Below are 25,359 nucleotides of genomic sequence, written 5' to 3'. Positions count from 1 at the left end.
CTGGTTGCCGCAGACCTATCCTGACTAGCTTTTAGAACAAGCCCAAGTATGATTCACCAATAGGGGTGAACTGATTCCTTATGAGAGGCTCTCTTGGGCAAGGATTGTATTAGGGATCATTTGGCTGGGAATTATATGGAGCTAGGAATGGGCAATTCTGGGAGGTGGAGCTTAGTATTGTGTATAATATTTTGGCCGCGTGTAAGGTTGTACGTTCATCACCGGATAGGGAGGCTATGCCACGACATAAGCAGCATGGGGATAATAGTGTTGTGGGACCTTAGGAAGTATATATGATTGGTTGAATGACATGTGGGCCCCCTTGATCTAGAAGCTATCATGGCTCCCCCTTCTCTCCTATTTCTGTCACCCTTTTTTTCATTTTTTTTACTCAATATTTTTCTTTTTTTTTGTTTATTTTCTTTTTCTTCTTCTTCTTCTTCTTCTTTTTGTTTTTTTTCACTTAGTTTGTTTATGACTATGATCGAATCCGATGGGGATTGCCTATGTATCCTGACGCCGCATGAATCAGATAATTACATAGTTCATGAAAAAATCAGGAATAAAGTACACAAACTAACTCTCGCTCCTTTTTTTTACTCATATGCAAAATAACTCCATGAAAGCTCCTAAGAAGGAAAATATTTTTGGATTTTTTTTTTGTAGAAAGAAAGACTTCAAAAAAAATATTTTTTTGGATTTCAATTTTTTTTATTGAATTATTGAAAGAAGGACTTCTAAAGAAGAGCATTTTTTTTTAAGTTCGATTTTTTCATTTTATTTTTGGAATTATTGAAAGAAAGACTTCAAAAAAAAGATTTTATTTTTGATTTATTTTTTTCCGAATTTTGTTTTTTTTTTTGTTTTTAGGAATTTTAAAAAAATTTAAAGAAGAAATAAAATATTTTTGAAATTTGAAATATTTCATTTCAATTTTCGAAAGAAAAACTTCTGAAGTAGAAAAAAAAAATTTGGAATTCAACCCTATTTTGGAAATTTTGAAAGATTCATTTTTTGGATTTTCATTTTTTTTTGTAATTTTCAAAAGAAAGAAGATATTTTTTTTGAAAGGAAGAAAATATTTTTGAATTTTTTTTGATTTTTTTTTTTTAAAATTGGGGTCTCTAAGAAATTCTTTTCTAAAAGAAGGAAGTAAAGGAAAATATTTTTGGATTTTTTTTGTTTTGAAAATTTGGGGCCAGAACCGATGAGGTTTGCCTACGTATCTCACATCTGGTGAGAATCAGACCCGCGTAGTTCGGTGAAGCTGTACTTTTCTCTTTTTATTTTGATTTTGCGCTAAACTAGGAGAATGACTCCCCTTTTTTTCTTCTCTTTTTTTTTAATAATTCCGCTACATTAATTTTCTAAAGCCGGTCGACAATGCAAGTAAGCCTTCCAAATGATGTATCAAGTAGCACATAAGTGGACATGATGATCTTAAAGAGGATACCTGAAGGATATGTGTTATGGATTTTGTGGGTTAAAGAGTTTTTCCAATTAAAGTGACAAATTTTGAAATAGGGATTATTTTTGTTATTCAGAGTCACCACTTGAAATTGATTTTTTGGTGTTCCAAGTCACCTTTTATTTGAATCCCTACTCAAAGGAAGGTTTGACTCTTTTATTATTGGTATGCGAAAACAAAGTCCGGATAAGGAATTCTGTTGACCGGGGAGAAGGTGTAAGGCATTCCCCGAGTCCCGTGGTTCTAGCACGGTCACTTTATTGACTTGAACTTGGCTTGAATAAATTTTGGACAAATTGATATTTATATGCTTTTTATATTTTTACCTTGCCGCTTTTATATCCAGATTATTAGAAAAATTAAAGAACATTTTGAATAATAAAATGTCATAACCACACTAAGCAAGCGAATGCGTGATCGAGACGAAATTTATTAATTTTATCATAATAGAGCTAAGCAAGTGAATTCGCAGTTATGACAAAGATTATTAGTATATTATTACTTTTGAAAAGAAAGTTACTATACTTAAAGAAATTACTAAAATATTAAGTATCGCGCTACGCAAGCGAATCCGCAATTTTAGTAAAAAAATTAATTAAATTAGAAATTAATTAAACTAATGGGTATGATATCAGATTATTGAATTGATTTGTTGAATGTTAAGCATCACGCTATGCAAGCGATTCTGTGAGTTAAAGCGCGCATACTAATTGTCTAGTGTTTAAATTAATTATTAAAGGGTGATTAAATAATTCGAAATTTATAAAAAAAATCTTAATTAAAAAATGGAATATATAACTTATGTATTATTTTAAAGGTTGGGAAAAACTCTTGTCTATTACTCCGTCTTGATTAGTTCAAACTTTCGTCATCCAGTCGTTAACAAAAACATGAAATAAACGTAACTAATACGAGAGTGACAACAACCTAAACTATTTTTTTCTTTTTTTTAAAAAAAGAATGAAGCCAAAGCTAATACATGAGACTAAGGATAACATAATGCATTAAAAATATGAGTTCCTAAACATGTACCTAGGAAAACACATGTTTCATTCTTAAATAATGGATATTCAACACATTAATAACAAAAAGGTATTCTTCCACTAGTTTTCCCAACCTACCAGCATACTTAGTCACATATTTTTCCCAATTTCATCAACTTGCTATGAACATGAATATTACTAAGAGATATATTACTATATGTTACCTTTTCAACACTAAGATGAGAGTTAAAATGACTAACATTAGATATATGAAACCAATGCAAAAGAAACTAAGCATCTACATATAAATATTTTTGGAAAACAAAATGTTTCTTTTCTTTAACTAGATACACTTCACAAAATGTTGTTTGAGCTACATATTTGAGGAAAAATGGAAGAATGACCAAATATTACAGATGTACATGCTTTAAATATAAGTAACACGCTAAATATTCATTCATTCCAATAAAGCACATCGAGCATATCCTATGAGCTGAAAATGACCCATATTCTCATCCATTGGATATAAAAATCTGCATTGCAAAAATTGAGAAATACATGGATTGCAGAAAATAAATACAGCAATAAAAAAGCTCCCCAACGAAAAAAACAGCAGCAAACACAGCAGAAAACAGCAGCAAATTCGTGTTTAAAACAACCCGAAAACCTTAGAGAAGAAACCCAAAACCAACTCTAAAGAAGACTTATACTTTTCTAAAAGTTTGCACTCTAAAATATACTCACAAAGCTCACCATTTCAGCTTATTAAAGGGTACTTTAGTTGCTGATTTTTCACTCTCAAAATTGTATTTTTAGGGTGTAAAAACTGTCCAACAAATGTGTGATGGAGTCCCCCTCCCTTGAAGGTGGTTTGGCTTATTGATATAGAGAATAAAAAATAGGAGAGTCCGAAAAATCCGCGAAGCTACAGTCCAAGAAACATTTTCTAGTTGCTCCATTTTCTCCTTCTCCTATTGCCTTTTTTCACTTTTCAAAATTCTTTCCCCTTTCCTTTACCCTAAGTCCCTAACACTATTATTTCCTCTACCACATGTAAGGAATGATCATATTTAAAGATCAAGGGAATGAAGTTCAAATTAATGGAAAACAGAATTAGCCGTGATGATGTATTTTATTTTTTTTATACCGTTGGAATGTTGGTGGCATATATTTGATCCCTTACTTTATTTTTGTTGCATGTGCTTGTTGACACAAATTTTATATGATAAACAGTGTTCGTCTTATTTTACCTTCTTTTTGTCCATATTATTTAGGCGTGTTTATAGTGATATACTTTCTATGGAATCCCGCAAATTTTTTTATTGGTGTAATCGATAAGCCCCCAAAATCGATAAATCGAAATCGAAAAAATCGAAACCTTATTGAAACGATAACGATAAGTATATGTACAAATCGATAATCGACAAGTAATTATCGATAAGGGTCAAAATCGAATCGATAAATCGAATGCACACCCCTAAACCCAGGTTCCTATCTTGGTCGCAATTGTGAAGAAAATCTTCCCAATTGCGAAGACGGATGGCTCAGCACTGGATCGCATTTGTGATCAAAAGGTCCCATTTGTGGGATAGCCATTGTTCGCTATATCGAATAAATCATTGCAATTACAATGATAGCAAAAATTATGGGACTTCGCATTTGCGAAGAAAATCTTGCATTTCCCGGTTCACAATAGCGAACCCTAGGTCGCAATTGCGACATCTGCAACTGGTCAAAATCAGAGTTAGACGCTAATTTTCTCATTATTTCAAATTTTCAAACCTAGAGGAAATTTTCCCAAGAGCCCATCTTCCAATTCATTGGTAAGTGATTCTAACCTATTTTCTTTTAATCTTCCATTACATTTCATAAGATTTCAACCTAAAATCCAGGATTTTCGTGGTGGAAATTGGGGTCTGGACTTTGGAAAGAATTAGGGATTTTCTAAAAATTGGAATCTAGACCTCAAATTGAGGTCGTATTTCGAAACAAATTATATAATCTAGTTGGGGGTGAATGGGTAATCGGGTTTTGGTCTAAATTTCTGGTTTGGACCAAGCGGGCTCGGGAGTTGACTTTTTCAATAATGACCTAAATTGAACCTTTTTCATTCATGGGTAGTTCCTAAGACTTATTTTGAATCATTTGGTTGATAATTTGCTAGATTTGGTTGGTTCGGAGGTTTGTTCGAAAGGCAAAGCTGTGGTTGAGCTTTGAGTTGGTATTTGGAGTGAGGTAAGTGTGTGGTTAACCTTGACTGGAGGGATTAGGACTTTTTTGTCTATTTTATGTATGTCTAATTTTTGGGTACAACGTATATGCAAGGTGACGAGTACTTATGCGTTATTGTTGGGTTAAAGCATGCGGGTGAGACTTGTTTCTCGTAAACGTATATATGAGTTAACGAGTACTTATGCGTTATAGTCGGGTTAAATCATGCGGGTGGGGGCTTGGTTTCTTGCGATTATAGCTTCCTTTGTTCATGTTATCCATGTTTAGACTAGTATTATTAAATTGATCGTTCTTATCATGTTTACGGATTTTCTGGTGATAACTGAGTATTGATTTCGAAGTTGAGGTTGGTATTGTGGAGCCAAATATTGAAGTAAGGCTTGTACTTGTTATTCTATCTCCACGTTGTTATTTGTTCATTGCATTAGGGTAAGTAAGAGTGTTAATGCACGAAGGGTGATGCCGTGCCATATTGTGAGTGTTAATATACGAAGGGTAATGTCGTGCCATATTATGAGTGTTAATGCTCGAAGGGTGATGTCGTGCCACATTATGAGAGTTAATGCACGAAGGGTGATACCGTGCCTAAATCCGGACCCGATCGTGATGGCGCCTCTCGTGAAGACAAGGCCAGCCGACACTTTCCATTTCAATTATTAACAGATAAACAACAAGAAATAAGTCTGAAGCACAAATAGTAATGTCTCAAAGTAGCAGATAATAGTAAAGTTTGCGGAATACAACCCAACACAGCCCGAAACCGGGGTGTCACTAGTCATGAGTATCTAAACAATCCGGAATACTCCAAATCAAACTACAGAGTTTAATACAGAAACTAAGAATATGAAGAAATAAGATAGGGAAGAGCTCTGGGCTGCGGACGCCAACAGCTACCTAGAGACTCCTCGGATCCGCCTGAGCCAGAAAGATCAGCACTCGGGAGCAGGACCAGATACGCCTGAATCTCCACACAGGGTGCAAGAAGTAAAGTGAGTACTCCAACTCAGTGAGTAATAATCATAAATAAAGACTAAAAGCAGGAAATCACGTAAGGCACAAAGCATGCTATAATGAAGCTGTAAAACCATTAAAAATAGTAAATCAGTAGAAATACGAATAATCATTTAGGTTCAGTTTAAACTTTGGGAAATACCTTTTCAACGATTAAACAGTTAATGATATGTAATTTAGAAACATAAATACATAATGATTCGTCCCTCGGGTACAATATCAACAAATCTGCCCCTCGGGCAATATCTCAGAGTAATACCAGCCCCTCGGGCTACATCTCACATCACATGGGTACCCGCACTCACTGGGGGTGTGCAGACTCCTGGAGGGGCCCCTTACGGCCCAAGCGCAATATCAAGCCATCTCGTGGCATACATCACTAGGCTCTCAGCCTCATATCAATCAAGCCACCTCGTGGCGTATATATCTCAGGCCGTCGGCCTCATAATCAATATCAAATGTTTCCTTACAACATAGGCCCTCGGCCTTACTCAGTCAAAATCCTCACAAGCCACTCAGGCAATAGTAAAACATGATTCTCATCCCAAAAGATCATTTAAGTGTTAAAACAGAGTAAACATGGTTGAGTACGAAAACAATGAAATGTATCACGACTAAGTTCAAGTATAAAGTCAAAAAAATGAGGAAATATCAATAAAAGTCCCCGAAGGGTTCGAATAGTTGGCACGAAGCCCAAATATGAAATTCATCCCAAGTAATGATGATAGCAAATAGATTTTAGTCAAATACATGGTAAAATAGTTATTCAGGATGGACTAAGTCACAATCCCCAATAGTGCACGACCTCACGCTCGTCAACAAGCATGTGCGTCACCTCAATATAGCACAACGATGCGCAATCCGGGGTTTCAAACCCTCAAAACATCATTTACAATCATTACTCACCTCAAACCGGTCAAATCTCTAGCTCACGACGCCTTTGCCCCTCGAATCGTCCTCCACTCGCGTTGAATCTATCCAAAATCAGAAACACGGTGTCAAAATATGCTAAGGAAACAAAGCTCAAGTGAAAATAATCAATATATGACACAAATCCCAAAATTACCAAAACCCGACCCCCAGACCCACGTCTCGGAATTTGATAATTTTTACATCAATAAGTTTCTTATCTCCCCACGAGTTCATAAATATCAAAAGTTCTGAAATTCGACCTCAATTGGTCCTTCAAATCCTCAATCAAAAGTCTAAATTTCCAAGCCCTAGTTCTTCAATTTTTGGCTTAATTTGCATGATTATTTAAGTGGAATTCATATTAGAATCGAGTTTCAAGTCCAAGAATCTTACCTCCAAGTGATTCCCCTTGAATCTCTCTTCAATCCTCTTCAAAAAGCTCCAAAAACGACCAACAATGGAAGAAATAAACCCCCAAAACCCGGACAAAGACGAGTATTTAAACATTCTGCCCAGGTCTTAATTTTTTCTTCGCGAACGCGGTCAATGCCTCGCATTCGTGAAGCACAAAATGACTTTGACCAAAAAACCTCTTACGTGAACACGACATGCCCATCGCGAACGCGATGGTTCCTCAGACTAACTCTTCGCGAACGCGCTCCCCTTCTCGCGAATGCGATGCACAAACATCCAGCCCTTTCCAAATGCGGAGCCTTCCTCATGAACATGAAGGCTAAAATCATCTGCCTTCTCAACTAACCCTTCGCGAACACGAAGGTCAAATTCTCTGCAACACTTCAGCAGTTTTTCTGCAATTCCAAACAACATGAAATGGTCCGATTAATCACCCGAAACTCACCCGAGGCCCCCAGGACCTCAACTAGACATGACAACATATCTCATAACCCCATCCAAACTTGTTCCAACCTTCGGAATGCTCAAAACAACATCGAAACACCCCAATTCGCATCGAATTCAAGCCTAAGAATTCTAAAATCTTCTAAATTACGCTTTTGATCAAAAATGCAACCAAACCACCTCCGAATGACCTGAAATTTTGCACACACATCCCAAATAACACAATGGAGCTACTGCAACTCTCAAAATTCTATTACGACCCCTATATCAAAATCTCGCCTACCAACTGGAAATCGCCAAAATATCAACTTCGGTAATTCAAGCCTAAATCTACCCCGAACCTCCCAAACTCATTCTGGTCACGCTCCTAAGTCCAAAATCACCTCTTAAAGATAACCGAACCATCAGAACTTACATCCGAGCCCTCTAACATATAAGTCAACATCCAATTGGCTTTTCCAACTTAAGCTTCATCAAAAGAGACTAAGTGTCTCAAACCCTCTCAAAACCTTTCCAAACCCTAGCCAACTAACCCAATCACTCATAGAACCGATAGACAAAGCAATAAGAAGCAAAAATGGGGGAAACAGAGAATTAACTCATGAGACGACTGGCAGGGTCGTCACAGGTGATGATGTGCCGTATCTATTGATGCATGATGAAAGTGAGAGTGAAAGTACGAATGATGATGTCATGCCGTTATTATTGTTCCATAGTGAGGCTGAGAGTAAAAGCACAAAGGGTGATGCCGTGTAGTTTTATTCATTATATTTATTCGTTTTTCTGGTTAAGGGCTTATTGACTGGTTTTAGTTATCATTCCTTGTTGTGTTTATCGATTCTTGTACCCCTTTCGCATGTTCCCTCCCAATAGCACTTGTTAATTCTCTATTTGTTGTTATGTTTCTCGTATATTTCTGTCTGTACAGGTTTATTTATGTGGGTGTCCTGTTATATCCTCGTCACTACCTTGTTGAGTTTAGGCTCGATACTTACGAAGTACATTGGGTCGGTTGTACTCATACTATACTCTGCACTTCTTGTGCAGATTTTGGTACTGGTCCCAGCTGTTCGTGAGGCGTTTTAGCTCGGATTTTGCTTTTGGAGACTCGAGGTAGATCTACTGGCGTCTGCAGACCTTGAAGTCCTTTTCCACTTTCTCCCTATTTACTGTTCTTATCGTTCAAGACAGTTGTACTTATTTCAAACTCTGGACGTAGAAACTCTAGATGCTCGTGAATTTGTGACTCCAGATCCGGGGTGTATTTAGATATTATTGGATTTTATGTCATTCCGCACTCAGTTTTAGTTTCATTTCGGTTTAATTGATTTTACTTAGTGAAATTGATTAAAAATTGGCATAGAGATTTTCTAACATTGGCTTCCCTAGCAAGTGAATATTAGGCGCCATCACGGTCCCGAAGGGGGAATTTCGGGTCGTAACACTTATTTATGGATATATAGTGTTTCATATCCGACTATAGAGGAATTTAGGAAAGAGGTCCTTTCTTTCATTAACTCTTCGTGCAGTAGGTTTGGAGTAGGATTCTGATATTCTTTCTTGTCCTTCCTACATGTTGGCGAAGACATAATCTCATTTTGGGCAATAGCGGCTTGTGATGATATTGCGGATTAGGTGAGAGATTATTTTCCGTAATATAAAGATATGCCGTTCTGGAGGACATGCAGCCAGTTACAGACCACAACTTAGGCTCGAGGAATTAACTTGAATGAGGTTGTGATTTAGTATTCATTAGTCTGATATATTGCTAAAGATCGGAGAGATGGTATGATGAGCTACCAGATAGCTAAGTATTCACAGTTAGTTGCTCGGGGATTGAGCAAGTACCTCTATAGCCTTTAGGATAATGGAGGGTAGTCTACTCAATACAAGTTGAATCTCCTTGATGATAGATGAGGTTTGCAATTTCTATAAGACAACGTCTACTTAAAACCTTTTAGGACATTAGTTTTGTCGTCAAATATTACATTTATGTATAGAAAAAATCAATTTGAGTTGACTAGAAAAATAGATTCTTCCGCTTCAATCTATGTAAATTTTCATTTAGCGTTGATGTTGGCAATGAACGCGGACAAATTTACTAGTAAATAAGTAGGTCTAGTGTATAGCGTAGTATAAGAAGAATTAACCTAAATAGCTGCACATCCAACCACTTAAACTAAAAATAATCGACGGATGTATAATATATATATATAATTTATAGGTAATCATGTATAATCAGAGTATAATCTATAGGTATAAATGATAATATCATATGACCCTAACATGGTTACATTATGGAACAGGATCAACCAATATTGAAGTAATGATGTTTTTGAGCTTGGTAGTGGAATGTGTAAATGCATCTCCATCTTTGTAAAGGAGTTCTATCACGCGTGCAAGATTAAGAACTCGCATGAGAATAAGCATTGGTACTTCTCTTGGATACAGACATTGTCTGTTTACCTCTTTCCATGCATTACTTACTAATTTTTAAAGCTCCAAAAGCACCTCTTCTTTTGATGTTCCATGCTGCTTCATGTAGCACTCCACTGCTGAAGGTTCATGTCCTCTTTCCTGTTCAAACTACAAAAATGTATTCACTTAGAAAAGCAGCTGTAAAAAGTTATTGGAAACTAGTTTAACTAGCATAACACATTCTTACTTCATGTCCAGCCATGTCATCCATCAGTCTGGCAATTACTGTTGAAGCTTGAACAATTAAAGGTTCATGTGTTACCCAATCCATGACATTCTTGTTTATCAAATTATCACCTATGCCTATTAAAGAAGTTGTTGCAGCCATCATGTAACCACTAGAATCAAGTGCAACCTTCATGTACTCCTCAAAAGTTGGGATATAAGAAGCTGAATGAGACCACTTTGCCTCCTCAAAATATGCCCTAGTCAACTTTTTCATCTGGATTACAAGTCTAAAATATTTAGTCACTATGTCCTTAAAGAGTCACTCAGGAATAGCTCATCAACTTTTTTATTTGGGGGGGGGGGGGGGGTGAGGGGTTTGGGGGTACAAGGAATAGGAAGAAATTAGGGATTTTATACAAATCATAGGAAATTACATTCATTTACTTTCTTTTGTCTTTATCTTTTTCATTTGTAAGGTTAATATTTTATTATTCTTAATCCAGCAGAAGTGAGATCATATATCTCTCCTCACTTAATTTGTACACTGGTGCTCTTAACCAAGAATTTTCTCTTTTTATGTTTCGTTAAGCAATTTTCAATTTCAGGAAATGAAGTATATTTAATCCAAAAAGAAACATTGAAATAGTTATATGAACGTAGTAATACAAATTGTAATTAAATAGATATGACCTCATTTTTAGCGTAGTCAACCCGGTAAGATTCTCCTCTCTTGGCCAATTCCTCCTCCATTTCAGCATAAACACCAAGAATGGCAAGATAACAGGATTTCATGTATGGCGGCAATTCATCGATGGCACTAACGTCCCATCTGCTTGTCAAGAATCTTATTGGTCAATTTGAGCAGTATAAAATTAACAGAAATAATATGACCTTATCCTTTTTTTTAACACATGAAAAATTTACTTTTATACGTAAGAAATTTATTTTTAACACATAAGAAAATTAAAAAGAATATTTTCTTAATTTAAACATTGTAAATGGCTGTGATGGTATTTCCTCGTTAGGCAATATGCCCCTCCTTTCCAAATGTAATTCTTTATCTACTCCTCCCTCCCTTCCAATACGTGACACTCATTATTTTAGTCAATCACATAAAGAATGTCAGTTTTTCTTATTTAGAAACAAAATCAAACAATCAGATGACCTAATATATGGGTAGTATTTGACATGACACAGAGTTTAAGAAAGAAATTAAAAAAAGACTTTAAAACTTGTTGTCCGTAAAATCATTAAGAATAAAGTAAATATTTTAAATATAAACAAAAAAACCCACCCAACGACCAGCCTCACCCACCCCAATCTCCACCCACCATTATGGCTATCCAACGGGACTGGTCGTCTCGTCCCGCGTCCCGTCCCGCCCCGTCCCGTCCCGCTTCAAGTTAAATGGGATGAGCCAATGTTAAGCGGGACACGGAATGGGACGGGACAACTATTTCGTCTCGTTTGTCCCGTCCTGTCCTGTCCCGCGTCTCGTCCCGCCAGTTTTTTTTTATTGTAAAAATTAGTCATTGGGCAATGGCTTAAATTGCAAAAATAGACGTTGCCAACGGTCCAAACAGCCCCTACCCCCCCCCCCCCCGAAACACCCCTACCCCCCTCAAACTTTTAATATAATCCCTAAGTTTATTAAATTACACTTTGGCCGTATTTTCTACTATAAATATCCCCCATTCTTCTTCATTTTTTCCCACAAAAAATCAATCTTCTCTCTCAAATCTCTTACATTCTAATATTCTATATTATTCTCTCAATTTTGTTACTATCAAGTATCAATTATCAACTACGAAGTATCAAGTGATAACTTTTAAGTTTCAACTTTCAAATATTTGGGCAAATTTTTTGGAGCAACTTTCAAGCTTCAAATTAATTCGTCAAGTATTTGGAACAATATTTTGGGCAATTTCTTCAAGTTTCAATATTTAATCACGGTGCACTCGTTCCATCTCCTAATTTTAATATATAATTTTTGCGTATCATTTTAGTGCTTAGTTTTTGTGTTTACTTTACGTGTTATATTTTCGCATTTCATTTGTGTGTTTAATATTTGTGTTAGCTTTTTTAATTTAATTTCGTATTTAAATTATGGCACCTAAAAATATATTTGGTATTTAAAAAAGAAGCAGTAAAAAAAAATAGTAAAGGTGAAAGTAGTAGTAATCCTAATCCTAACCCTTCTCCTACACCTAGAATTAGAAAGCATATTGATGAAATGACTCATGCTGATGAAACTTCATTTTCCAACCCCTCACATTTTATTATGTTCATGTCGGAGAACAATTAGATCATGAAACATTACAAAGACAATTTGACAATGATATTTTTTTTGAGGATGAAGAAAATGAGGATGAAGAAAATGAGGAAGAAGAATTAGATGAAACACCCACTAGTCCCGCAACACAAGCTCCAACTCAGAGTCAATCTCAGTCTGGAGCGTACCCCCTGTACCCCCTGTAAGGGGTAAGCCTAAGGCTGAACGTCCCAAAACATCACTTGTATGTAAATTTTTTAAACATGATAAAATCAATCATCGTGCTATATGTAAAAAAATATAAGCAAGTATTTGCACACACAACAAGTGATGGGACGGGAGGTTTGAGTAGACACTTATTAAGGGATCACAAATCTTTATGGATACAAGCTAACATAGAAGCCGGAAAAATTATAGATCCTACCATCACTACTGACACTCCTAGTGGATCTGGTTCTAATCAAATTCAACAACAACTTGACCCTGCTTATGGTCATGTTTTACGCAAATATAACAAAGATAGAGATCGTAAGAACTTAGTAAAAATGGTGGTTGTTTGTGCCTTACCTTTTACTTTCCCTTCTCACCCTGCTTTTGTGCATTATGTACAAGAAACTTATAACCATGCTTTTCAAGGTTTTCCTAAGACCACGATTAGAAATGATGTTTTTAAATTTCAAACCGAATATCTTCAGTATATGCGTTGTGTATGTTTTCACTTAGATTGTAAAGTGTCTATCACATCCGATATAGGTCGTAGTCCTAATGGTTGTGATTATTTAACTATTACATGTCATTGGGTTGATCATCATTGGAACTTGCAAAAATGTATTATTGGTTATAAATTTGTTGATTCAAAATACAATGGAGCATATATTGCAACTACTGTTCTAAAAATACTTCATTTTTATGGACTCATTAATAAAGTTTTAACTATCACCTTAGATAATGCTTCTGGTAATACAACCACAACAAATAGCTTAAAATCTAGACTTTGTCCAATTAATCCAATAATTTTTCATGTTAGATGTGCATGCCATATTTTTAACTTGGTTGTAAAAGATGGTCTTAATTTATTTTCTGATGCTTGTAGTAAAATACAACATGCTTGTGGCTATATTTTTCGTACTCATAAACAAAGTAGAATTCGTGAATTTGCTCAACAATGTGCTAGTGCTAACCTTCCATTTAGAAAAGTTCCAAAAGATATTTGTACTAGGTGGAATTCTACTTATGAAATGCTTAAACTTACTTATGATTATCGGGTGCCTATCCAAATTAATATGCATAATGCTCACCCAGTTGATCAAATTGTTGATTCTGATTGGGATGAGATCAGATAGCTTACTAAATTTTTAGATAATTTTTATTATGCTACAAAATAATTTTCCGGTATATATTATCCTACTGTTACACAAATATTATGGTATATTTGTGAAATTTTTGTTGTATTCGGTAAGTATAAAACAAATCTAACTTATGCACCGGCCACTAAAGAAATGATTTTAAAATTTAAAAAGTATTTTTTCCCTATTCCCGAAGTTTATTTAATTTCTACTCTACTTAACCCATATTTAAATCTAAGAGGTGCAAAGAGACTTGTTCATAAAATTTATGAGAATTTAGAAGTTCAAGAAAATGAACAACCATCTCTCGAAAACTGCCAAGCTAGCATATATTCTTATGCTAGATCAATGTTTGATAAATATAAATCTATGGATACAACTGGTTGTGAAACTGCTCCTTCTACTTCTAAGTCTAGAGCAGAAGTTTTATGGGAAGATATGGATGATATAACAGGTTTTGATTCCACTATTGATGATGAACTTGATTCTTATCTTAATCAAGAATTGACAAATATTAAAGACGAAGAAGGCAAGGAACAACTTTTGTCATGGTAGATGGAGCATGACAAGGCTTTTCCAACACTTTCAATTATGGCCTGAGATATCCTGGCTATTCAAGCATCATCAGTAGCATCGGAGAGTGCTTTTAGCGCGGCAAGATTTCAAATTGGAGATCATAGACATTCATTAGCGGAGGACAGTCTAGAGATTTCCGTATTATTCAGAGATTGGATTAATTCAGAAAGAAGAAATCTTGGTTTTGAAAAATTAACCATTAGGGAAGAAAAAAAATACAATGAGATACTGACCACTAGGAGCGATGACGGCATGGAGCTCATGGAACATCAATCAACATTGCCAATTCTAGCAGAATGTCCAAAAGATATTATTGATAAGTTACAAAGAAGCTATATAGGAGCTTACAAATATTAGTATGATAATTTATAATTGGCTACTAAGAGGCCTAGTTCAAACAGAACCCTTCCTAGAAGGTGGCTGCATAGATTAGGTGCTCTTTAAATGAATTATTTGTATTTGAAATTTGAAAGTTCTATTAATAAAATAAAAGACTCTAAGCGTTGAATTTTATTTATGAATTGTCTTAGTTACTTAATAGTTAATACTTTGAAATTATATTAAATAACTTATAACTCTATTATAAATTTATAATTACTAGAATATTTTATTACAAGTCTTTTGTTTTAATATTTTATAATTCTTTACTTAGTTTTCTAATTTTCATTTTAACATAGTACATTTAAGTTTATTAAATAAGTCAAAAATCTAGCCGTTGCAAACTTTAAAAACATAGTAATTTTAAAAAAACCAGACATTTTTTTTTTAAAAAAAAAATACACTTAAGGCCCACGAACTCGTCCTGTCCCGTCCCGTTCCGTCCCGTCTTATCCCGTCCAATCCCGTTTGTTAGCGGGACGGGATAGGACGAACGTTTCGTCCCGTTTGTTCCGTTCCGCTACCATCCCGCTTAAATATCGTCCCGTCCCGTCCCGTTGGACAGCCATACCCACCATAAATCGGATTTCCTCTCTTCCACTCCTTCAACGAATCAATCTTGCTATACGTCACCAAAAAGTAAAGTTTTTGGTTATCAAGCACTATGTTGAAGGCTACCTGAACGTACAGTGCATCTCGATGTATACTCACAGTTTATTCTAGGTATATACTTAGTTTGCGTATACAGTATACACTGATTATACCTTTCATAAGTGTATACGACATATACTGTTCGTATACTCAAGTGTGTTTAATATATACATTGAATATTCGATTAGTATACACTAGTATAACTAGGCTACATTTACCTCCGATCGTGAGCGAGCAGTGGCGGACCCAGGATTTTGTGCAAGCGGGTTCAATCTTAGAAATATAAACTTTAGTCGTAAAATAGTAGTTGTCAAGTGAGTTCAAATAAATATTTATATAAAATTTACACAGCTTTTAATCCTAATTTATACATATACACAGTATTATTTTTGGGTGAAGCGGGTTCAGTTGAACCAGCTAACTACCACTTGGGTCCGCCAGAGCGAGCATTGGCCAGAAATGAACCAACGATAAAAAACGACAGAAAATGAAAATGGCGGGACAACCCCATGTCCATGGCATCACAGTCGATGTCTTCCATCGAAAATCACTGCCATGAAGATTTCTACTAGGTTGGGAAGCTTTTTTCGTTGTAATTTCATTTTGAAAGTTTCAAAAGGGCGTAAAGCACACAATATAGAAACCAAATCGTATATGTTTTTAGAACAAAAGAAAGAGATGGAGAGGAGTACTATATTGAAAGTAGAGGAGCAATATATTGAAAGTAGAAAAAAGTAGGGACAAATTGTGAAGAATTTAGCAAACCTCTCAAGTGCCTCTGTGAAACACATATGTTCATCGTAAGATCCATACGCATCGTAGATGTCATCGATAATGGTAGCCAAGGCGATTACTTTAGCGAGCATTCTTCTTGCAATAGCAAATTTTGGCTCGAAATACACTCCCAATGCCCAAAAATAGCTCTCTACTAATCGATCTCATGCAAAAGGACATTTGGTTACAATATCCAAATCTTTCCACCACCTAAATCCAAAGTAAATTCTGATAAATAAATAAAAAGCAATATACTATTGCGAGGTAAAAATATTTTATATTTTCAATTTAAATATAGTGATTGTGTCCTGATCAAATAGCGAGTGTATTATATTGTCGCACATTTTTTCATAAAAAAATAATAATTATGTACCTTGTAATAGAAGTTAGCTCCTTCCTATGCACCTTTTGCAACAAGTTAAAATACAACTTTGCAAATTCCAATAATAGTTCATTCTTTGTGTCATAACTTTGGTACGTAGATAGGAATTTCCTTGCTTCTACCCTTGTTAAGCTCATATGGATTGGCTGATTTAGGGCATGCATTACTTGTACCCTAAAGGAATCACTCAAGATAGGAATCATTGGTTTTAGATGATTTGATATGAAGACTAATGCTTCCTCGAGAATATCCTCTCCATGGACTCGCATATGTGCAGCTTCATACAAACTTACCATTGCTGGCACGTTACTCGTCAATGCCTTGTCAAAATTTCTTTCTTTGTCCTTGAACTTTTTGAACACATCTGTTTACACCATATTAACCATTCAAAAATCTATTAACCGATATGAAATGAAACTCCTACAGTCTTAGATATGATGTATAATAAAATAAATTAGGAAAAAAAATGAATTAATAGTGTCACATAATTTATAAATGTACTCGCAAGATTAAATCTGAAAGAACTAAACGATAGAATAAAAATACTTTGCCCTTCCTGTTCAGGGGTGGAGCCACAATGTTGATTGCGGGTTTGGTTGAACCCAGTAATTTTTGTTCAAACCCTTTATTTGTACTAAAAAATATAATGAATATATACAAATTATTAATTTACAATCCAGTAATTTAAAAAGATTCCATAAAGTTCAAATCCTAGCTCCACCTCTGTTCCTGTCATACTTATTACTATAAATTAGACCTATGGCAACGATCATAAAACCTCTGCCATATTACAGAAAATCCGTCGCAACAGCTTTATTGCAATCGTTTCGCGCCCGTCTCATTCTTCATCGTTGCAATAAGGCTAATGTAGCGGTTTTAATGCAACAATTCTATAACCGTTGCAATAGGGTATTAGTTATTGCAATGCTTGTGTGAGGATATTATAGCGAGGCTAGTGCAACTGTTTATATAAGCTGTTGCAACAATTTTCAGATTTAAATCGCAATAATTATTTACGTATATAACAATGTACATAAAAACAAAATGTATATTTTCTCCCTCCCAATTTATATAATGTTGTGTGACTAAGCATAAAATTTAAGAATAAAAGAAACGCTTTTGAAAACTTATGGTCTAAAACAAACCATAAATATTGGTGTGACTACACATTATCTCAGTAAGAATATAATGAGAAGTTTAAAGTTAAATTATTCTAAATTTATAAATAAATCATTCTGTTTTGGACAGACTAAAAAGAAAAAAAATCATATACATTAAAATAGAGAGAGTAATATGGGGCATTTGCATCTATACCCACTACTTGTGCCCGCTTTGCAAAAAATATTGCAAGCGTACCCGCTTTTTCGCATAACTTCAGCATAAGGGGCTGAAGTAGCAAAGACAGTCGCGCAAAACTTCAGCATTCTAGTAGCCGGGCCTGAAGTTCAGCTCTAGAGCTGAAGTTTTTGTTTTGTAACTGTCAAACTTCAGCTTTAGAGCTAAAGTTTTTGTTTGTAACTGGCGAAGTTTTTGTTTGTAAGCTTCAGCTCTAGAGCTGAAGTTTTTATTTTTTTAACTATCGAACTTCAGCTCTAGAGCTGAAGTTTTTGTTTGTAAGCTTCCGCTCTAGAGCTGAAGTTTTTGTTTGTTTAACTGGCGAAGAGCTAAAGTTCCAAGACTGCAACTGCATAGCTGTAACTCAACAGTATTATCCATGAGTGCGTGGAAGATAAGAAATGACTGGACAAGAAAATATACAACACTATTAGTATGGGAAAACGAATGGTATCCAAAATCTGCTGGGGGTTTCAATATTATTGTTATGATTGGATGGGCATCGACTTCTTTTTCATTCGTCAATGTTGCTTTTTGTTAATAAACTAGTCCAGACCAACCAAGGCAACAATGTTACCACAAGGTACATCCTCAACAGTTTCCTGCTTCTTACTCATCCAGATAAGAGTTCACACTGACGAAGAAAACAAGTTACACTAGAAAAGTAACACGAGAAGCCTAGATTTCTGGCAGTTTTGTACAGAGATGTATTAGTGGTTTTAACTATAGTCAAACTTATACATAGCCGTAACAGATTTTTTGGAGAAAAGGGAGAAGGAGAAGTTTGAGAAAGAAGAGGCGGATATAACTTTAAGGAGGAGAAGGAGAAGGAGGAGGAGACCAAATAGGACAATTTTTGAAATTGTTTAAAAATTGGGTACAAGTTAAAAAATTTTAAAAAAATGGGTATAGGTTAAATGGGGGCGACCAAATAGGACGCCCCGTGCAATTTTTACGAGTATTATTTCTAATTAACAATTCACAAGGAAACATAATTTCCCGACATACTTCTTAATCTAAACCACGTTCCCCCATTTCTCTTAAGAAAACCAATTTTGGACCAAATTGAACCTTAAATACTACTCCTCTGTCTCATATTAATAGTCATGGTTATTAAAAATAATTGTCTCAAATTATTTGTTATTTTAGAAGTTCAAGATAAAATTGATTTTTTTTCTTTTTTACCCTTAGTAATAATTATTCTTGAAGATGAAGATAATACATAAATAGAATAAATATTCAATAAATAGAAATTTTATCTTAAGACATAAATAAGAAAATAATAGTTATTTTTTTTCTAATTAATATTTCTTAAGGGACGTGAAAAAGAAAGACACGAAAGGAGGGAGTATATGATATATTCGGACACATATAGGCGGGCTACAATTAATATTTTTAATGATGTCGGATACTTTCCTCCCCTTGCACGCTCATGGTTGAACATCTAGACCGTAGAGTAATATAGTATGGGTGATCAAATATTGTATAGCCGCCCTATGCCAAAGATATATTAATTTAGCTCCGAAACCATGTGAAGAATAATGGACACTAAGCCACACATTAAAGACTATAGTTCAACATATGAAGATTATATAGTCAAAGATCATGTACATAAATAGTTCATTATTGGTATAATTACTCAACTATTGGAAACTTTGGAGCAAAGTCATTTTTCTTTCTATTGTAATAAGAAAGTCATACAACTATTTATATTGCACACTAATAATTACTCAATCAAACTTTTTAATATTTCTGATGGAAAAAACTGACATGGCAGTCCACATGGACTTTTTATATTTTTGTCCACATAAATAATTATCACCCAAACAAAAAATAAATCTAACCTGATCCATTAAAAGTAAACCCACCAGAAATAGACCTTACTCCTAAACGTATTTCTCTTCCAAAACCCTTGTACCCATTACTTTTTTATAAAACTATCATCTTCTTCTCTCAAGCAGATGAACTTTTCAAGGTTTCTCTAATCAAATATTGAACCTTTCAGCATAAAAAAATAGTTACTTAATAAGAGAAGTTATTTAGTTACCTGGTATATCATAGTCCAATTAATACCATTTATAAAGTAAGAGTATTCGTGACTCATTTGATTCCCTCAATATGGTTTTGGTTCAAATATTGTATCTCTTATTCTCTTATTTTTTTTCTTCTTAAAATACTAATGGGTATGAGGTAGAGCAACATGATGTTTCTACATAAAAGGAGTAAGACAATATTTCTTTTAAAAAATAGGATGGGACTGCAATAAATAAAGTATAATGTAAGATTAAGCAAATGAAAAAAAAATAAGGAAAAACAGTAACTGATTTTATTAGTACGATGTGTTACAAAGTCCGATGATTCAAGCCTAGAAGAAAAGAGTGATATAAAATAATAATAGGTCCAAGAGTTTTTGAAAGTATTTAGGAGTAAAAGTTTACTTCGGGTGGTATTACCTTTAATGTTCAAGTTGGATTAATTTTTGTTTGGATGATAATTATTTTACGTGAAAAAAATATAAAAAGTCCATGTAGATTGCCAAATCAATTTTTTTCACCTAAAATATTAAGAAATTCAATTGAGTAATCATCAGAGTGCAATAAGGATAGTTGAATGACTTTTCTTGTTGCAAATAAAAGAAAAGTGACTTTAATCCATAATTTTCGATAGTTCAGCGATCATTTAAGTAATGGACTCTATATACGAAGACTACAATTCATTACTTATAATTCAATAATCTTAATTTAAATAATTCTGAATGATGAAGTTGAGAACATGGTTATAGCATGTTTGGCCAAGAGTTTTTGGGCCAAAAATATTTTTTTATAGTTAAAAGTGATTTTACCGAAAATTGAGGTGTTTGAACAAACTTTTGGAAGGAAAAAAGTGTTTTTGAAGAGAAGCAAAATCAGTTTTGGAGAAACAGAAAAAAGTAGTTTCTCTTCGATAACACTTTTTTAAACAGTACGTTTGAGAAAAATATACTTAGAATCAGTTTTTAAAAGATTGGTCAAATACTAATTGCTGCTCAAAAGTGATTTTCGAATTAATTAGCCAAACATAAACTGCTTCTCACAAAAAAATACTTTTGAAAAACGCGCTTTTAAAAAAAAAACACTAAACTGATTGTTGTAACTTGGCGAAAAAAGCTATTAGTCACTTACCACAAGATACAAAATGGCCTTGTTGTCTTAGTAAACGAAAAACAAGGGCAACAAGATAAAGGTCATCCCCATATTTGTTGTTGCATTCACGGTAGGCTTCGTACATCCTTTGTACCGATGCCTCAATTTCCTCTTCAAAATGGTACGATACTCCTAAGCGTTGGATTTTATCAATCAACTCGACCTTTTCTGAAGACGTGTCATGGACTGCCATTAGCATCTTCCTCACTTCTTCTTTCAAGTCTTGAACTTGTTTCCATTCCGGAGGATTAATAATCTGGAAGGAAAAATGTTGAAGAGGGTGGATTCATCAGTAACAGAGGAAGAAATAATAGAAGAAGAATTTAGTCATGGCGCAAATGGTAAATAACACAAAAAGCCGCTCATCTAACGAAACTAAAAATAGCATGCAGATATATAATATATGTATACTTCATTTCTAATGTGTATAATAATGTATAATCAATGTTTAATATATGTATAATGATTAGAAAAAGTAAAGAGTGTTGCCAACTGAATATTTGTGCAAAGTTCTACTAAATATTATTCTGACGACCAAGCTTCCCCTTACATGCCTCTAATCCATTTTTTGTAATATTTTCACATCTAGTTTTACTTACGTGAGTGGTGCATAAATGTTTTAACTACCAAGCTAAGTTGATTTACAACAATAAGTAATTGACCGTCTGTAGCAATTTTATATGACAATCTATAAAATATATTACAGCAAATTACCATGGAATCAGAAACACAATCAAGGAAATAGTCTCCCCAAATGCTTCGATGGTAATTTGCAGAAGGACGAGAGACTTCATGAACTCCAACCGGCATGCCTTTGCTGAAATCCATCGTCTTTTTGGATGAAAGGATACAAGGACAAATATCTACTCAAAACTGATAAAACACTTCTACATTTGCTTCTGATTACGTAGTTATTTATAGTGGAGGATTTGCTTTCTTGCATGGGGCCAATTCAATTAAATTCTCCCACATTTTTCAGCTTCTTAATTGATATTATAAGGGTTTTGACAATATCAATGAATTTTAATGGATTGTAGCATATTAGTTACTCCATCCGTTTCAAATTATCTGTCGTGTTTCTATTTTACACGCCCCTTAAGAAAATATTAAATAGGAGTAGTTTTTGACTGTTTTACCCTTATTTATATTTTAAGATATAATCTCTCTTTATTTAATATTTATTCAAAACTGATGTATTTGTATTTCTAACGACCCGGCATGTCATTTTGAGAGTAATAGCCCCGATCCCCTATTTACTCTTCTCCCCGTATCTTTTTTCTGCTTATGTGACTTGCCGTGAGGTTTTGGTTGGGGGTTCGGAGTGATTTGGGACACTTACTCTCTAAAACAGAACCTTAAGTTCTAGGATTTTGACTGTAATCGGAACTGTGTGAAGACGACTCCAGAATGGAGTTTCGTCGATTCCGTTAGCTCTGTTGGGTGATTTTGGACTTAGAGGCGTGTCCAGATTGTATTTTGGAGGTCTGTAGTTGAATTATGCTTGAAATGGCGAAAGTCGAATTTTTAGGGTGTTTGACCGGAAGTGTACTTTTTGATATCGGGGTCAGATTCTGATTCCGAAAATTGGAGTAGTTCCGTAATGTTGAATGTGACTTGTGTTCAAAATTTGAGGCCAATCGGACGTGGTTTGATAGGTTTCGGCATACGTTGTAGAAGTTTGAAGTTTCAAAGTTTATTGAGTTTGGATTGGAGGGTGATTTGTATTTTGTTGTTGTTTGATGTGTTTTGAATGCTCGATTAAGTTCGTATGGTGTTTTAGGACTGGTAGGTATGTTTGGTTGAGGTCCCGGAGGCCTCGGATTGATTTTGGGTGGTTAACAGATCATTTTGGACTCAGGAAAGATTGTACATTTTCCGGTGTTCTCCAGTTATGGTTTCCTTCTTCGCGTTCGCGAGGGGAGTCCCGCGTTCGCGCAGAAGAATTGGCCAACTGGGTCCCCGGTCCCTTTTGCCTACGCGTTCACGATGTTTGTCCCGTGTTCGCGTAGAGTCGAGTTGAGTGACCTTCACATTCGTAAAGGAGGAATGCCTGGGCTGTATTAAACATTTTAAAATGAGGGTTTGGCTATTTTTATCAAAACTTGAGATAGAGAGCTCGAATTTGGATGGGATTTTGAGAGATTTTCAAAGATATCGATTGGGTAATGATTCTACAATTTTTTTTGGTTATATCCCACTAATCTATCATTAATTCCATCCTTTAATTTCGGATTTGGGTTAAAAAATTTGAAAAAATGGGAGAAGTTCTTCAACTAAGTTTTTTAGTTTTGATTGGGATTTTGACATCGAATTTGGATAGTTTTGGTACGGGTGAATTCGTGAGTGAATGGATGTTTATATTTTATGACTTTTACCAGATTCTGAGACGTGAGCCCAGGTCGACTTTTTGGGGCTGTTTTCTAATTTCTTTCTTAAGCTTTGATTTCATTAATTAGATTATATTTTCATAGTAATATTTATGGTATGTAATTCCTTTTGGCTAGATTTGGGCCATTCGGAGTCGGATAATCGTGAAAAGTAATGTTACCGATTGATTGAGCTATGTTTGAGGTAAGTATCTTGCCTAACCTTGTGTGGGGGAACTCCCCTTAGGATTTGGTACTCTTGTGATATGTAAGCATCGTGTACGTGAGGTGACGAGTGTGTACATGGGCTATTTGTTGTAAAATCTGATTTTTACTGAGTAATAAACTATTTCTTCTTAATTGAGTTATACCAGCATGTGTAGTTATCCTGTTTAGCCTAGAATATTATATCTACATGCCTTAAATGCTTATTTGAACTCTGTACATCATGCTTACACTACAAAAAAATAGTGTTTAGTTACGGAATTTAGCGACAAGAGATATACCGTAGCTACATAATGACGGATTAACGACAAATTTTGTAACTTGTCTCCAAATAAGCTACAAAAAGAATTGTATTAATAATAGCGACGGAATAGAGACAAAAACCAATATTCGTTGCTAAAATTGGCGCTAAATATGAGCGCCTTTATTTTACCTACAAAATTAGCGATGAAAGTGCAGCGACAAAAAGTATTAAAATCTAGCAACGAATTTAACGTCAAAAAATCCGTCACTGCATTCATTTTAGTTATCAAGACATTCCAAAGTTGATTGCGATAAAAATTTTCGTCGCTAGTTTCCTTAAAATAAAGCTTCATTAGATGATAGTAGCAACAGAAATTTGGTCCGTCGCTATTTCCGTTGATAATATCTAGTTCCATTAAAGTAAATTTTCATTAGTTATTATTAGCGACAAAATTTGATCCATCGCTATTGTCGTCGCAAAAATTCCGTCTAAAAGACGGATTATTCGAACGATTAGGGCAACAACTCACTTTCTCTCCTCTCTATCAGACTCCTTCACTCCTTCAACAATGTGATTTTTTTTCTTTAAATACAAAAATCGGGCGTGAATCTAGGATTATTGTATGAAAATTAGATCAAAATTGCAAGATTTTTGCTGCATAACTCTGAAATTCGAAGTCGTATGTTGCTGCTCCGTAAGATTCTCAGGCGAAAAGGTAAGCTTCTTTGTGATTTCTCTTCCTTCTCATTCTACAGAAAGACATACAAAATCTGTTGGGTTCTTCTTGAGCATCCAGGTCTGCATCCGCTTTCCCTTTTTTGTTTCTTCCTAATTTAAAAAAAAATGGTAAGTTTATACCCTTATTTTCCATTGATAGATACAATGTGAATAGGCCTCATACTTGTTGAATTAGATATGAGTACATGCAGCGATGGAAGTAAATCCAATGTACTATTCTCATCATTATTCGACCGAAATTTTACAACTTTATTAGAAGAAAATGATTCCAATGATTTTTCATTTTTCAGTTGGGCATTTAATAGTTTCTTTGAAATGTCCCTGGACTTCCCTGGTCCCTCTTAGAAATTTCCTTGTAAACTACTTGCGTATGAACCAATTTTCCTACTCCACCTATTTTTATTACACATTGGATTATCAAAAATTGGATTCCTCGTGTTTGATATTTCAACTAAACTAGATATGTATCTGAAAAAGACTTTAAGTTCGAGAGAAGGTTGTATACTATTAAACCTGTGCCGACAGAGAAATTAGACTCTTAGATTTTACTTATTGTGTCAAAATATAGTCTTATACATTATTATCTGACCAGAAAACATGATTTTTTGTAGTGCTGATCTTCATTTGCATAAAGGGATTTTACTTAGGCTAACAGTTATATTCTGTTTTTATATTTGATAACATGCTTTGTCTGCTTTCGCATGTTTTACTGGCTTCTACTTGTTTTGTCCTTCAAATTTTCTGCCATCTAGTGCTTATAAGGAATTCTTCCATGCCTTT

At 34.7% G+C, this 25,359-nt stretch overlaps 1 protein-coding gene across 1 annotated transcript; it reads right to left on the bottom strand.

The window, feature by feature from the left end:
* Positions 1–9,717: 9,717 nt before the first annotated feature.
* On the bottom strand, positions 9,718–21,262 carry LOC107793647 ((-)-germacrene D synthase-like). The gene is made up of 6 exons (XM_075244329.1): positions 20,986–21,262; positions 16,481–16,853; positions 16,099–16,317; positions 10,801–10,939; positions 10,130–10,384; positions 9,718–10,050 (listed from the first exon to the last, which is right to left on the bottom strand). The coding sequence occupies exons 3-6, from the start codon at positions 16,197–16,199 to the stop codon at positions 9,958–9,960; spliced, it is 588 nt and encodes a 195-aa protein (XP_075100430.1). The 5' UTR covers positions 16,200–16,317; positions 16,481–16,853; positions 20,986–21,262; the 3' UTR covers positions 9,718–9,957.
* Positions 21,263–25,359: the final 4,097 nt, after the last annotated feature.

Source organism: Nicotiana tabacum, chromosome 22 (assembly GCF_000715075.1).
Source record: "Nicotiana tabacum cultivar K326 chromosome 22, ASM71507v2, whole genome shotgun sequence".
In the NCBI taxonomy this organism is placed as follows: Eukaryota; Viridiplantae; Streptophyta; class Magnoliopsida; order Solanales; family Solanaceae; genus Nicotiana; species Nicotiana tabacum.
This window is presented reverse-complemented; position numbering and strand designations above follow the sequence as displayed.

Coding starts and splice junctions, on each gene's coding strand:
- LOC107793647 (XM_075244329.1), bottom strand. CDS start 16,199: ATGCTCGCTAAAGTAATCGCCTTGGCTACCATTATCGATGACATCTAC. Junction 10,940..16,098: donor TTCACAGAGGCACTTGAGAG/GTTTGCTAAATT, acceptor CTTGACAAGCAG/ATGGGACGTTAGTGCCATCG. Junction 10,051..10,129: donor ATGACATGGCTGGACATGAA/GTAAGAATGTGT, acceptor ACATTTTTGTAG/TTTGAACAGGAAAGAGGACA.